At 30.7% G+C, this 16,443-nt stretch overlaps 1 protein-coding gene across 1 annotated transcript; it reads right to left on the minus strand.

Annotated features, from left to right (window-relative positions):
* Window positions 1–161: 161 nt before the first annotated feature.
* On the minus strand, window positions 162–4,326 carry LOC139432286 (uncharacterized). The gene is made up of 2 exons (XM_071200774.1): window positions 3,485–4,326; window positions 162–3,420 (listed from the first exon to the last, which is right to left on the minus strand). The coding sequence occupies exons 1-2, from the start codon at window positions 4,038–4,040 to the stop codon at window positions 248–250; spliced, it is 3,729 nt and encodes a 1,242-aa protein (XP_071056875.1). The 5' UTR covers window positions 4,041–4,326; the 3' UTR covers window positions 162–247.
* Between the last annotated feature and the right edge of the window lie 12,117 nt (window positions 4,327–16,443).

The raw sequence follows: 16,443 nt of genomic DNA on the forward strand, positions 1-16,443 counted from the left end.
TCGAGAGGAATTACAAAAAGTTAAATATCCTGACGTCTACTTGGTGGAAAAAGTGCTACGGCGAAAAGGAAATCAAGTGTTTGTGAAATGGTTAGGATTAGGTCCGTCTCATAATTCTTGGATCTCAAAAACTAACGTTCTTTAAAACGTATAAAGACCTATTTAAAAGTTTACAAGACTTTATTAACAATCGAACATTACAAATACATTATTATTATTATTCTTTACAATTTTTTTTAAATTAAATTCATTTATTCGCATTCAATCTTTTTATCAACCAATGACCCCACGCCAAAGTATTACATCCGTTCGGTAATATGTATCGTTTATCATCGCACGATGAAAGAGCAATTTTATTCTTTAATTCGGTATACATAGTATGAAATTCTGACTTAAAAATGTACATTTTTTTATGAACCGATCCGCCACATTCAACCACACGTTTATAATCGGTCACGCTTAAATGTTTATCTATAACATATTTCTTTACTCCTTTAGCCTTCTTTACATTATCATTCAACAAGGTGATGCAGTACGCCTTAGCTCCTGTTCCAACAAATGACGTTATGCACCTGTTTGGATATTCATCTTTCATTCTTCCCAACACAGATCGACCGCGAGGTATATTGTGTATATTCTCTAACGGATAATTGGACGTGTCAAAAAATTCAATATTTTCTTTTATATCCTCATATACATTGGGAGTAGTAATTTCTAGGATTAGGGAATCAGTATCGGTGTATAAAAGTGTTATGTTATTTCCATATTTAAGTTTTAAGTAATCATAGAAGAAGCTGTACATTACGGTTTTCGAAAGCTCTAATATACTGAAACCCACATACAGCGGTTTGCAATAACGAACTTCCGCGACGTTCAATTGAACGGCTATCAAATTATCGCAAAATATTTTCGAAGATTTAAAATTTGGTTTAGCTATTAGGGCTTCCACGCCCGGTTTCTTATGACGACATTCCCAGTGGGTAACTAGTCTTATATCCACTCGCTTTTCCACATTTTCCATTGTCTTACCGTATACGATGTTATTCATTGCTTTGTAATGATTTTTTTCAAATTCATTCTTAGCTTTCGCACGTTTATCGGAATTGAAATCGATGTAGCTCCGCATCCAGTTGGATTGTTTAAATTCTAATACTCTGTAAATCTTCGTTAGTTTCAATCCGAACTTGATACACTGCTTTAGATTCACGTAATGAATGATGTATTTTGTTTTATTTTCCAAATTTGCTATTAACTTTGCATTTTTTGAACCTGGGGGTACAATCCGTTCTGGACAAAATGGCAAATCGTTGTGTTCATCATGTATTGCTTCCGGATACTCTAAATCTACCTCGAACACGTAACCCTTTTCGGAATCGTCTTCCGTATTGTAAATATCTAACTTTTGAATCTCTTCATCTGATAGCCATCGAAATCCCCCCGTCGGTAATTTTCGTCTCATTGCGTGTCCATACAAATTCGTAGCGTCGAGATACAAAATATAAGATGGGTCTTTGGTTTCATCAAATTCCATCATTAATTTATTGTTAGCCTTCGCACTGCGTTTAGTGCACATACTTAATCCACCGCGAATACCATTTTTAAAGAAGTGTAACATGTCTATGTCCGTTAATAATTCTAATTTTACCCCTGTCATTCGTAATAATGCATCCCAACCGAAGCCCGGCGCTGTGAAGTAATGACATGGATCTAAAGAGTAATACTTCATCGAGATGGTTCGGAAATTCTCAAATACGTCCGCCAAAAGTAAAACGTCAGACGTTAAATAAATGTCGCTATATTCGCCTAAAGTGCGACAGTTAAATAAGTTCCACACCGTTTGTGCACGACAATAATTTTCTTCGGTTATACTATCGTCGCATAAAGTATTGTAAAAACTACTTCGATCTGGCAGAGCGGTAAGATTCAGCTTTTCGAATGAATCCACAAAGGAATACGGAAAAACTCCTTTCTGACGTATAAGTCGAAACTGTTCTTCGTTCCTAAAATATTTTCTGATTTGAACGCATTGGTTGTCTTCCAAAAATGAACCCAACTTCTCTAGCGATAAAGCCATAAACCTAAATGAATCCACAAATCTCAATTTCATATGAACCCGCCTTAGCTTTCCCTTGCTGTCAATGTTTTCTCCTACGATAATTTTTTTCGAAAATGATATATACTTTTCTTTATTCTGTGCTATAACGTCCACGTCTTCTTCTTTTAATGCCATATCTTTCACAAACATATGACAATCGTAGTTCGAAAGATTGTGAAAGAATATCGGTATGAACTTTGGTAATTGATAATTGATGTTACATACAGCATGTGCGGGTCCTCTATACAACCCAGTTAGGTGATCATGATCGCACACTTTATTACCTTCTTTTATTTTGTGCGAACAAATGTGACAGATATCCTGCATCTCATGTATTAATCTATCAATAGGTGGTAATGGGAGCATTTCTTTTGGTTGGCTTAAATAATTTTTGTATATATTCAGAACGTCATGTTCCAACTTGCTCATGAAAATTTGAGCAGCATTACATCCGCGATATATTTCAAACTTCGACAATGATTCGTCATATGAACATTTTATATAATATGCAAATGCATAAGGTTCGTGTTTGAAACATTTGACGGAGTATGAATTATCATCGTTAAGTTCTGTTGCTTCCGCATCGGCGATCGGTTTCTGTAATGCTTCAAAATCTGCATACACCACGAACGGTATTTTTAATTGTCGTTCAAAATTTTCGAACTGTAGTATATTTTCCTTTTCTTCATTTCCATATTTATTTATTTTTAAATTTGTTGTTGGTAAAATTGCCCTTACCTTGCTGCAATCGTCACTTTGATGACGGATAAGTTTATTTTCTGACGTAAAGAATACCAAGCATCCGTCGCAAATATACTTTTCATGACCATTCTGCGATGCTTGCGATGATAGTAATCGAGACAGATTTTTTATCCAACAATAGTGACTATTCCCGGAATCATTTGTAACCAATAATAAATTTATATGTCTTTCTTCTTTTTGTCGACATATATACATTGTAATTATGTCATAATTCATAACACCGTCTTTAAAATACTCATTTATTCCATATACATTAATAGATAGTTTGTTCTGCTTTTCAAATACAGGTATATCTCGTAATTTAACTGGAAAAACAATATTTGAATAGTCTAAGCCGCAGTCTAGGTAATTCGGATACGAAGATGTCCTCTGTGGTAAACCGTTCGGTTCATGTAGTGCGGATGTTACAGCCCATGCAAAACATGCATCATCCGCGTTTTGTATATTTATCACAGCACGCTTTGCTTTTATTTGTGATGGTAGATCGATGTAATTAGATGCTCTGATAGGATTATATTTGTTTAAATTTAACTCCATATAGAGAATTTGCATTAAAGTCCATCCTAAATAAAATATTGAAACATTTATTTTATAATATATAGGTATATTATGTCACATTACGCTTACCTGAATCTCGTTCCTGGAATTCTGACATTTTTGATGAAATTTCATCAATAAATTCCTTATATATTTTATACAGATCCGACGCTAATGATACTACCTTATTTTTCGTATTGAATGATTTTATTTCACAGTCTTCCTTTGATTGTAAAAAATACAAACCAAAACATTCCATATTTAATTTTACATTTCGGTGAATATCGATTGCGCTTTGTATTAGATTTAGTATTTTTTCTCGAATTCTATGAGAAAATTCATCCAAATCCACAAAAAAACCTTCTTCACTTATTCGATAACTGACAATTTTGTCACCGAATGCTCCAGCTATTCTCTCCACTCCGTCATCGATTATAACAAAAGCGTTACGCTTGTGTGCGTTGCTTCGTAAATGTGCAGAGTAACATTGTCTATTTACATAATCATCGCAAGCCTCACATTTTACTGCTTTTGGAATTTGCGGTGCGTCAAGCTTGATTCTCTTGCCAATACAAGATAATCGTTGATGTCTTTTTAAATTGTCAACTCGAGTAAAACTTTTTCCACAATCCTCACACACGACCATTTTACAATTTAATGTTGTACACTTCTACTTGTTATGAAAGAACTACGTCAATACCACATTTCGCAGGCGTTTATAAACCCTCACCGCTCCTGAAACTTATTGGGGAGGAGGAGGATGCATCGAGTGCGTTTGTATACATGTATATTTATAACTCCGTATACCTCTGCATAATAAATTAAAAAAATATCTCGCAGGTAGATCATGACTCACTTACTAGTATTAAGTTAATTGACCTCCTCCTCGAACGTATCCCCCCAAAAAATTTGCCGATTCAAGAACCTCCTCGCATATTTTAAAGCTCCGTATACCTTTACACAATAAATTTTAAAAAATATCCCGCAGGTAGATCATGACTCACTTATTTGTATACCTACATGTCCCAAAACCGTATACCTTTGTGTACAATAAGTTAAGAGATATATCGAAAACATTACCAGTTCATTGAGAAGCGTCGAAGGATAAACATAGTAATTGTTTTCATCTAGGTAAACAGGTTACATATAAAGATAAATTTTTAATAACATAACCTAAATAAAGATACATTTTTAATAAAGATACATTTTTAATAAAGATAAATTTTTAATAAAGATAAATTTTTAATAATTTCGTCAAAATAACATGACCTTCTCAAGTTAATTGACCTCCTCCTCTCTTCATCGAATCTCCTCCGACCCTCAAAAGAATCTCCGATTCAAGAACCTCCTCTCCTCATCGAACCTCCTCTGACCCCCAAAAAATTTGCCGATTCAAGAACCTCCTCCTAGAACGCAGGTTCGAGGAGGAGGTTCTTGAATCGGCGAATCTATACTACTAGACTGGACTTAAGATTGCATGAACACAAAACAAAAACAAATTCAAACGTTCACAAACATATACATACAACAGGACATATAATTGACTTCGATAAAACAAAACTATTACATAAATGTGAGAAGGGATTTAAAATGGATTTATTAGAATTATTAGAAATTGATATCCACAAAAAATGTAAAAACAATAACCTTCTTAATGATCAAATTGACATATTATATACTCCGTTATACTCCTTCTTAAAAACTAATAACTATTTCTTAGTGCATTTATTTTAAATACAAATTATTAAATAAGTTCTTAAGTAATTTTTGTATATACATACAACACACACGTCTTTATACAATAAATAACCGGTTCGTTCAGATAATGTATTTCTTTGTTAAAGTCTTCCATTTTATAAGAAGTGCTCGTCCCGACGTTTTGTTCTTGTTTCTGTTTTCATTTTATTTCGTGACAGTTTTAATTTTTAATTTTTAACATTTTAATAATATTTTAATATGTTTAAACTTGTGTTGTATCTACATTTTCTAAATTTTAACAACTCTTTTTCTGACGTAAGTTTTTTTAGATAAGAAAAAAATTTTTAATGTGATTCTTCTATTTTATATTTTCCATTTATACAGGATTTGGCTGATGATGACTAGGTGTAATCGAAACCGGTACCATTAATAATAAATAATTCACAAGCAAGTAAGAAGTTTTTTATTAAATTAAACATTTTCCTTTACATATATAAGTTATGAGTTACAGCCGGGAGGTTGTATTTTTAAAAAATAACTTATTTATTTGTTTCGTAATCGCGTACACCAAAAGACCCTTATGAAGTTACCTTAATGAATATTGAATTAACAATGATTTTTATTATTCGGAAACGAACCTTATTTATACTCTTTTCTTATCTGTTTACAAAAAAGAAGTAATATGAGAAAGTTATTCATTATAAAAATACTATTCTACGTCTTATTATTATTATTTGTTTATGACGGGGCACCTGCTACCACATAACTCCTCCTTCCTTAAGTTCGGACTTCTTATCTTGAAGGACGACTGAAGATTTATCTTCTATTCTTAGGCTTCTTGATAATTTTCTTTTCAAATAATATTTTCGTAATTTGATCACTGACAGTATTAATACAATAACAATAACAAAGTATAATATAACATAATGAGCTGTATTGTTATGTTCTAAATTTAAATGTTTTTCTTGTAATTCTATATTTATTTCCTTTAATTTAACAATGCTATGCTTTTCTGAATTAGTAACATTTATCATTCCAATATAAAATTGATATTCTTTTAAAATTGTTTCATAATTTTGAATTATAATTTCATTAATTTGATATTTACAATCATTTGATTTTTTTTATAATATAGGTACCTAACAATACATGATATTTGACATTTTTATTACATTGTTCTCTCAATTTTTGTTCTTTGTTAGAAATTATAACATACATTTGTGGAGTTTCAATAAATGTTAATGATTGAGATTCTATTCTTTTAAATGCACAATTTTGTATTTTTGATTGAGTAACTAATTCGAATTCACATTGATCTTTAGATTTTTGTTTTGTTTGTTCTGTACATAAATATTGATTTGGAATAATTTCTTTACATTGTTTATTTATTAACAAATAATCGTCTTTACCAATAGCAATATAATTATAATTATTTTCAATCATATAAGTTTTGTTTTTAATTATTATTGGAATAGGGTACAAATTATACAATTGACACTGAACTGTTTCCACAATAGGAACTTGAATAATAAAATTGTATGTGTTTTGGTACCAATATGCTTTGATTTGAATTAAGCTTTCAATAATAAGAGTGTTTTCTACTAAAACGTTAAATGGAAATTTATGTTGTTCATCTAAATGAAATTGTTGTATTGCTTTAATTAATTCTTTCGGCTCTATTAACATAGCATGAAGAATATTCCTTTTAGCAAGATTAATTATTTCAATCAAATCACGTAATTTATTGGAAAAAGAGAGGAGATTCTCAGCTAATGTATTTATTTTATCTAATGTGAACAATTTCTCATTAGAATCCATTAAATTATTTAAATGTTTTTCAATAATTATGAAGTTTGAATTTATTTTATTAGTAGTTTCATTTATTAGCTGGAAGTTTTTATTTATCATATTTCCATTTTTAATTAAATCATTTATAATATTATCATATTTTTCTGCATCTTGTGCATCTAAGTTTCCCGTAATAAATTTAATTGCTGAACCTAAAAAGTTTGCTAGCCCTCTTTTCTTTCTAGAGGTTGGCATTAATGTATTAATTTGATTGTGAACAGTATCTTTTAATTTTATGATTACTTGTAATTTAATCCTATAATTATTATCTTTGTTTGATTTATTTTCCTTAATAAATTCTAATGCATAATTACTTAAATAACGATTTATCTCTAAAACTCGTTTTAAATCTATTCTAATAAATATTTTAGCGGTACTTAAGGTGTTGTACGCTGTGCCTAAATTTATCGCGATTACTCCGTTTGGATCGGTGACTCGCTCGATTGATGCGATACATCTGGAAAAAGATGAATCTTAAGCTCTTGTGAATGTACAATTTTTGTTTTTAATTTGGCTTTTGGATTTAAAGGTTGAATTTCGCATTTATTATGCTCTAACAATTTTGTAATGGTATAGGGACCATGATATAGGACATTGGTTTTATTTCCCTTTTGCTGTTTTCCAGAATACTGTCATACCGATTTTTAATGGTTGACTTTTACGTTTTTCGTTTACTTTAGCTGTAATCTTTTCTTTGTTTTGAATTAATCGGTTAGATAAGCTTTCATATAATGCTTTGCTTAATAACCTATGTTGTTGTATGTAATCTTCATATAGTTTTGCCTGATAATCTAAATTTATAGGGTCGTTTGCAGCTGTTCTGCCAAAAATAAGTTCAAATGGGGTAAATTTGCTACTAGAATGAATAGATGAATTGTAAGCTAATAATGCTCTGTCCATAGCTTCATCTTTATTTAAATCTTGATGTATTAATTTTAATATTCGAAAATGTTCATTTAACGTTGAATGTAAACGTTCTATGTCCGCGTTAGACTCATGATGACCTGGGGTACCAGTATGTAAATTTATTTGATATAATTTCATTAATTCCGCGATAACTTTATTTTTAAATTCGGTGCCATTATCAGAAATAATCCGTTTTGGTATACCGAAATTTGAAAAGAATTTTATTAACATTCGAGTAATTTCAATTGCTGTTCTGTCTTGCACTTTATATGCTTGTGCATATTTTGAAAATTTATCTATTAAGGTTAGAAACTGAAAATTATCTATTTTGAAAATATCTATGTGAATTATCTCAAATGGTTTAGAAGGTGTTTCTGTAATTTCTAATGCCGGTTTGTTTGGGTGTCTTTCGTATTTACATTTTTGACATATTTCACAGTTATTTATGAATTTAGCTACTTGTTGTTGTAAATTTTTCAAATGGAAATTTCTTTTTATTCTTTCAATTGTTTCTGTAATTCCGCGATGGTTTGTTTTACCTTCATGATTTTGTATAATAATTTCTAATTGTTTTTCACGGTCTTTTATTATTTCTACTCTTTTAGTGCATCGTGTTATTTTTAATGAATTTCTGTTAAAATGATTTAAATAAATTTGACTTAAAAGCTTATAAATTTCGTCATTACAAAATACGTAAATATGATTTTCACCTGCGTAATCTTTCAATACGTTAATTAATTCGTTTTTAGCTTTTTCGCGATTTAAATGTATTACATAAATTTTCTTTTGACCTAAAGTTATCTCAATATTACTCGGTAAATTATGGCTATAGAAGAAAAATTGAATTGGTTTTATATCGATGGGATCATTGGATATTGGAATTAATTCCTCATGTTCGCTAACTTGGTTGCTATTAAGGCTACTACTATATTCTGTACCTGCTTGTGCTTTTTCTGATTCTCTGTCACTAATTACATTGATTTCATCTAATTTTATTCTGCTTAAAGCGTCCGCATTACTATTAATTTTTCCTTTTTTATAAATTATTGTGTATTGATATTCTTGTAAATATACTTTCCATCTTTGCATTTTTAAATTATTATCTTTTAATTTGTGAAGCCACAATAAGGGTTTGTGATCGGTTACTAATGTGAAATGAGTGCCATAAATATAGGGCCTAAATTGTTTACATGCGTAAATTATTGCTAAGAATTCTTTTTCAATAGTAGAATAATTTATTTCGCTTTTAGATAGTGTTCGAGATGCATAAGCAATAGGTTTATCTTTTCCTATTGTGCCTTGGCTTAATATTGCGCCGATAGTATAATTGCTCGCGTCTGTTGTTATAATAAAATGTTTGTTGAAATCGGGGTATTGCAAAATAGGATCATTACATAAAAGTTCCTTACATTTTTTAAAACAATCAATATATTCTTTATTCAAAATAACCTGTTCATTTTCAGCTAAATATTTTGTCATTGGTTTTAGAATTTTTGCATAATCTTTAATAAATCGTCTATAATAACCTAATAAGCCGGTAAATGCTTTTATTTCTGTTTTTGTTTTAGGTATGGGATATTTCTTAATGCTTTCTATTTTGCTGGGATCTGGTCTTACGCCTTTATCCGTAATCAAATGACCTAAATATTTGATTTCTTTCTTTAAAAATTCACATTTATTCAAATTAAGTTTTACACCGTTTTCTGAAAGTCTCTGAAATACTTGTTCTAATCTGTTTTTATGTTCTTGTAATGAAGTAGAGTAAATAATTATGTCATCTAAATAAATTTGACAAATATCGTCTGTTAATCCGCGTAAAATGTTATTCATTGCTCTTTGAAAAGTGCTTGGAGCATTGCATAACCCAAAAGGCATGCGATTAAATTCATATAATCCTTTATCTGTAATGAAAGCTGTTTTATTTTTGTCTTCTTCTTTTACTTCAATTTGGTGGTAGCCTGAAGCTAGATCTAAACTTGTAAAATAATTTGCCCTTCCTAATCTATCTAATATTTCTGAAATGTTCGGTAATGGATATATATCTTTAATTGTGTTTTCATTAAGCCTGCGATAATCTATCACTAATCGCCATTTTTGTTCGCCAGAATGATCTATTTTTTTAGGTACCAAAGATATTGGTGATGCCTAAGGACTGTTACTATTTCTTATAATTCCATGTTTTAACATTTTATCAATTTGTTTATTTATTTCTACTTTATGTGCATACGGTTTTCTGTACGGTTTTTGATAAATTGGGGTTTCATTACTTAATTTAATTTCATGTTTAATATTTGAATGAAATGTTAACGATAAATCATCGTGATGGACAATATTTTTATATTTTAACATTAAGTTTGTTATCATATCTTTTTCTTCTTTATTTAAATGTGACGTACTTAATTGTTTTTTATTGCCTGATTTTGCATTTGATTTATGTATCGTTCATTTAATAACATATCTTTATTTGAATTTTGAAAATTAATCTCGTCAAATTTATCGTCTATTCTGATGCTAAATAATTACAAGGAAATTGAATAGGATATTCGTTAAAATTTGCGATTTCTATTAATGTTTCGTGTTGGTTTACGGATACTAATGAATTTGGAATTTCTACACCTTTTAAAATTACTCTATAACTTACTAAAACTTCTCCATTATTAACTTGAATAGATACTTTTACAATTTGTCTTGTTCTAGGTGATAGTTTAATTATGGGGTTATTTAAATTGAAATCAATAGTGGTATATCTAGTTGTTAATTTGTTGGTTTTAAAATCTAAATTAGCTTGAAATTTTGATAGTAAATCGGATCCTACTAATCCATCATATTCAGAGTGAAATTCAACAATGTTGTATACATGTGTATCATATGGATCTTTAAATGTTTCTAAACTGGGGATTCTAATTTTATAACTATTCTTTGTAATTCCGTGCATAGTTTTTATATAATGTGGATCATAAATTAAATAACTCAGAAAATATTTTTCAACTAAACGTGGTGACATTATTGAAGATGTCGCACCTGTGTCTAACAAAAATTTTGAATTATTTAATTCTGGAATAATTATATACGGTAATTTTGTTTCTTGTGTTACGTTTATTTCGAAGGTTTCGAACTGGTCGAGGCTTCTAAACGAAAATTTACATTTTCTAATTCGTTGTCATTGTCGGGTTCTGAATTATCGTAAAATTCGGGATAATTTTCTTGTGAAAATTGTAGATTGTCTGTACTGTCTTCAGTATCTACGTATTGAAAATATTGACCTGTATTTTCATCGTAAAATAAATTATCATTTGTGTCAAAATCTGATTGCACTGATTGGGTATCATTAGGAATTTCTACGTTATTTAACATATTTCTTGGTCTTTTTAATGGAAATTTCATTGCAGAGAATGAAGGATCTATATCCATCTTTTCTGGTTTTGGATAATTTTGTTTAAAAAATTGGTTTGATTGATTTTGGAATTGGTTTGGTTGATTTTGAAATTGTTTTGGTTGATTTTGAAAATTATTTGGAAATTGATTTCGTTGAAATACTGGTCTTATATTTTTTCCTGATTTTGTTAATTGATATGTTTTATTAAATCCTTGTGATGGATATTGTTGTTTAAAGTTAAATTGATTTGGTGTTCTAAAATTTTGTTGAAAATTAAAAGGTTTTTCGGATGGAATTCGTACTGGAATAAATAATGGCTTTTTATAATTAAAATTTTGATTTTGATTTTGTGATTGCATTCTTAAATTTCCTGGAATTTTTGGAATTGTTTTTGGTGAATTTAAAGAATTTAATTGGGATGGTTGTTTACAAAGATAGAGCCAATTTTGTCTTTCTAATACGAAAGACATAGCTTCTTCTAAACTTGTAGGGTTTTTATTATAACTTGTTTCGCCAAAACTTTCATTTTGCATTAAATTTCTCAAATAAGTTTTTAAAGCAGTTTGTTTATACATGTCTGATTTTAATGTATCGTCTAGATTTTCTAATTTAACTTTAGTTAATAACAAGTTTAATGATTCCCTAATTCTGTTTCCTAAGCTATATGGATTTTCGTCTTTAATTGGTGTGATGTGCATTAAGTCTGTTAAAAGACAATCTTCTGTTCTTTGATCGGAATAATTTAAATTTAAACAAATTTTGATTTCCTGCCATGTTCTGAGCTCTCGAGAAGCAATTAAAGCTTGTGCCTCATCTATAAATTTACCTTTGATAATTTTAATTATAAAAGAATTTATGGGATTATTTCGATCTGCTGTATCATAATAAGTTCTAATAAATTCTTCGACAGATTCGATAAAAATTGGTAAAACAATGGGGTTGCCATCAAAATTTGGTATGGCATTGACCTCTGTAGGTGTAATTGAAGCTCTTGTATAAGGCATTTCGGTATCAAAACGCAAATTTAGATTGTTTAAAGATTCAATTAATGACTCAATAGTGGAAAAAGTAAAGTACTTACAATGTAACGCCAATAATTAAGTTGTATAAAATGATTTTCATTGAAATTTGGAAGTTTTCTTTCTTCGGGTTTCCTTTCTTCGGGTTTTCTTAAAAACTAAGTTGTTTTCTTCTTTGCTTTCGTGTGTTCTTTCGTTTGTTCGGAGTTCACCGATTTGAGGTTTCTCCTGGGATGGGGTTTTTCGGATTTTCTTTACAGGAAATTTTATTACTGTTATCCTTTCTTTTTGATGCTGGGAAATTTTATCCACGGATCTGGGGGTTGTCGACAGTTCCAATTTGAGGTACTGTCTAGGTACTTCGTTGATACTTTTGTCGTTGAGGGCTGGAGTCAACGGCTTTGTTGGTTATCCACACTCAAACAGTTTTGTTAAAAATCGATTGAAGTCAAATCAAAACGATTTTCTCACTTCAAAACGATTACCGTGATCCTACTGACTGCGCCAGTTATGAGTTACAGCCGGGAGGTTGTATTTTTAAAAAATAACTTATTTATTTGTTTCGTAATCGCGTACACCAAAAGACCCTTATGAAGTTACCTTAATGAATATTGAATTAACAATGATTTTTATTATTCGGAAACGAACCTTATTTATACTCTTTTCTTATCTGTTTACAAAAAAGAAGTAATATGAGAAAGTTATTCATTATAAAAATACTATTCTACGTTTTATTATTATTATTTGTTTATGACGGGGCACCTGCTACCACATAACTTATATAAACTTGCAACATGGATTCCTACAACATCAATCCTGATAATAAGGCGAATGCCAAGATCTGCGTTGACTTGTTGAATATTATAAGTGCAAAGGCTTTCACGGCCGCTGTTAATTAAATTAAAACTAAAACTAACACTAGCACTATCACTAGAACGAACAGTAGACCTAGAACTAGAAACTTTTGGGTTTTTTGAAAACAAAATTTAACGGTTCGGATGCCATGTGTGGTTTTATAGTTCATTTTTTTTATAATACCTGTCAAATTGTTGTAAAGTTGGCAAAATTTACAGGGAGTTTTGTTTTATGATGTTCTGAAGTAAATATGTCACACTAACGTTTGAGCTTTCGTTATTCAAAAAGAAAAGGTGCATAAAAAATGTTGTGGGGTGTTTATTTGCCATTTATTTACCTAGAAAAGGTGTTTTGTTCTATTTAATTACTATGTAGCACGTTTTTACAATAATTCCTCGCATAACGAGCATAATTCGTTCCAGAATCTTACTCGTAATGAGAAATACTCGTTAAGCGAAACAATGTTTCTTATACATATAAATAAGGGACACGCGTAGGGGAAGTCCTACGCGTGTCACTCGTTATGCGAAATATCGGTCGTTAACCGAGACAATTTTTTTACTCGTTATGAGACGTACTCGTTAAGCAAGGTTCCACTGTACTTGGTTAAAATCGTATTTACCTAAACATTGATTACTATTTTGACCTCAACTAGTTACTTACTGAAAATGTTACTAAAAATCAGGAAAACAACATACATTTTATAACGGTCCTAGATAATACCGACAGAAACCCTAAAAAATTTACATTAACAAGTATTATAGAAAAAAAAACGAACTATAATGTCCGCAGAACGTGGTTAGTAAAAAAACAGCGAATTGTCTTTTTGAGTTTTTATTATTATCTCCTTAACTTTAACACAAGCTCGTATTCACTTATTCTATTTTGCTTATTTAACTACTTCTTGTTTACTTTAATTTACCATTGATATACATAAACTTCAACACTCACCCTCAATGGTAAATCCAACCAATATTTTATAATTTATTTAAGAAACAAACTTAATTCTAAATTAGCGATCTAACATAGAACTTAAACTAATTGTAACCCACATTTTAAACTAAAATTATTGAAAAATGTTACACATAATGGTTTGGTAAGGAAATCAGCTAGTTGCATGTTGGATGGTATGTATTTTAAAGTCAGAACATTTTCCTTAACCTTACTACGTATAAAATGAAAACGGATGTCTATATGTTTTAAACGTTTGTGAAACTCGGTTTTTTTTCATAAACGTTTTACTAAATATTCCTTGTTTACCTTTAGGATCCCACTTCAGTCTTATTTCTTAAGGAATATGTACAGACACATTACAGCCAAAAGGTTTAAAGTGTTGTATCTTTACTGTTTTGTTGTGCCACAGCTCATATGAGCTTTTCAATTTTTGGGAACTAGAATCTGTTCGATTTAATATGTAAGTAACGGTATTTACCGTTAATCGATCTTTTTGCTGTGTAACAAGGTTGTTGCTGCCTCAACTAGGATTCTAATTTCCCTTTCTGGCCTTCCATTTTGTTGAGGTGTGTAAGCTACGGATCTCTGATGTCTAATACCTTTTTGTTCTAAACTCTCTCAAATGTCTTTATTTCTAAACTCTAATCCATTATCTGTCCTCAAAACTTCATTTTATGACTTGTTTCTCGCTCAGATAGGTTTATAAATTTTTCAATACATGACTTTACTTCAGATTTCCATTTAAATAAAGTACACGTACCTGTATGAGGAATAATCGTTCTTCAGGAGAAAAAAGTAGAGAGCGCCTCCCAGGGATGGATTTTCCATTGGACCACAAACATCCGCGTGTACCAATTCTAATTGTAATGTAGCTCTTGATTCACTATTTTTAAAAGGTAACTTATGTTGTTTTCCAACCAGGCAGTCTTCACATACAAAATTTTTTCAGTATCTACAAATTCTATTTTATTTTTTCTCAAAAATTCCCTGACATGCCAAATATTCTGATGAGCCAATTTGCAATGCCAACCTTTTAATGTGTCTACTGTTTTTGCTTGCATACATTGTGATATCAGGCCATTTTTACGGTCAGAACAACTGTCTTCATTTTGATCTGTAGTGTCATTGTGTTCAGAAACAGTTATTTTTGCTATGGATTCTGTCGAATTTTCCAGTGTGAACATCATTTTATACAATTTGTTTTCTCTTATTGCTACAGCTCTAATATTACCACCTTTATCTATAAATTGCATCTCGTATCATTTGGAGTCATAAAGCATCCTTTGTCAAGTGCACACCCAGCGGAAAAAAGGTTAAATTTTAATTTTCGAATGTAGAGCACATTTGAGAGAGTTGTTTCAATCAGTTTCTTAACATTGTAGGCACCCTTTTCACCATTTCCTAACTGAATCATTTTCCTTATTTTTAATTGACTCCTGTCTTTAAAAAGGTTTCTGTTCCATGACATGTGTTCGCTCGCTCCTGAATCGAGACACCACTCCTTGCTTTTCATTTTATCTGTATACCATGAAGGCATTTGTCACATCTTTTTCCGAGATTAATTTTGATGAATTACCCTCACGTCCTTTGTTTTTAAACCAGCAACTCTGTACTGAATGGCCAGTTCTCTTGCATGCTTCACAGAACTTTTGACCTGTTCTTATATTTTTTGGTTCTACTTTATTTTTCTTTCTGTGAAAGCAGTTCTTTGCAATGTGGTTTGTCTTGGAGCAGATATAACACTGTTGTGGTGAATTATGGTTTTTTGAGCCTATCGATTTGGTTGCTAAAGCAGTAGTGTTATTTTCCAAGGGTTTAGACCTCTCTTCCTCCAACGACAGTCGTGAAGTGAGTTCTTCCAAATTTTGTTTATCCCCTGGCACAGATTCCCAAGCGGATCTAAATGTTTGAATTACCCCAGGAAGTGACATAAGAATTTTGGTCATTATCATTTTTTCTGAAAGTTCTTCGCCCATGGTTTTTATTTTTGTTTTTATATCTTCTACTTTTGATATAAACGTACTCACGGTACTGTTGAATTCGAGCATGGAGAATCTTTGCTGTAGGAGATGTACGCTAACAGCAGATTCCTTGTCATAGATGGCTTTTAGTTTTGTCCACATTTCCTTTGCTGTGCTACATGATAAAATATACGTCAATGGGTCTTGTTCCATTCTCGTAACAATTATTTGCTGAGCTTTGGCATCTTCCTCGATCCATTTTGTTAATTCCTCTCCGTTTGTTGGTTTTTGCTTTGATCCATCCACAATCTCAAAAAGACCACGACAGCCCATCTCCTTGTCGTAGACCCTCGTGGCTTTTAAATGTTCTTGATAGATCTCGAGGTAGTGTTAATAACTTTTTTGAAGGTATAATAATTATGAAGAACGAGA

The sequence above is a fragment of the Onthophagus taurus genome, unplaced genomic scaffold (genome assembly GCF_036711975.1).
Source record: "Onthophagus taurus isolate NC unplaced genomic scaffold, IU_Otau_3.0 ScKx7SY_14, whole genome shotgun sequence".
In the NCBI taxonomy this organism is placed as follows: Eukaryota; Metazoa; Arthropoda; class Insecta; order Coleoptera; family Scarabaeidae; genus Onthophagus; species Onthophagus taurus.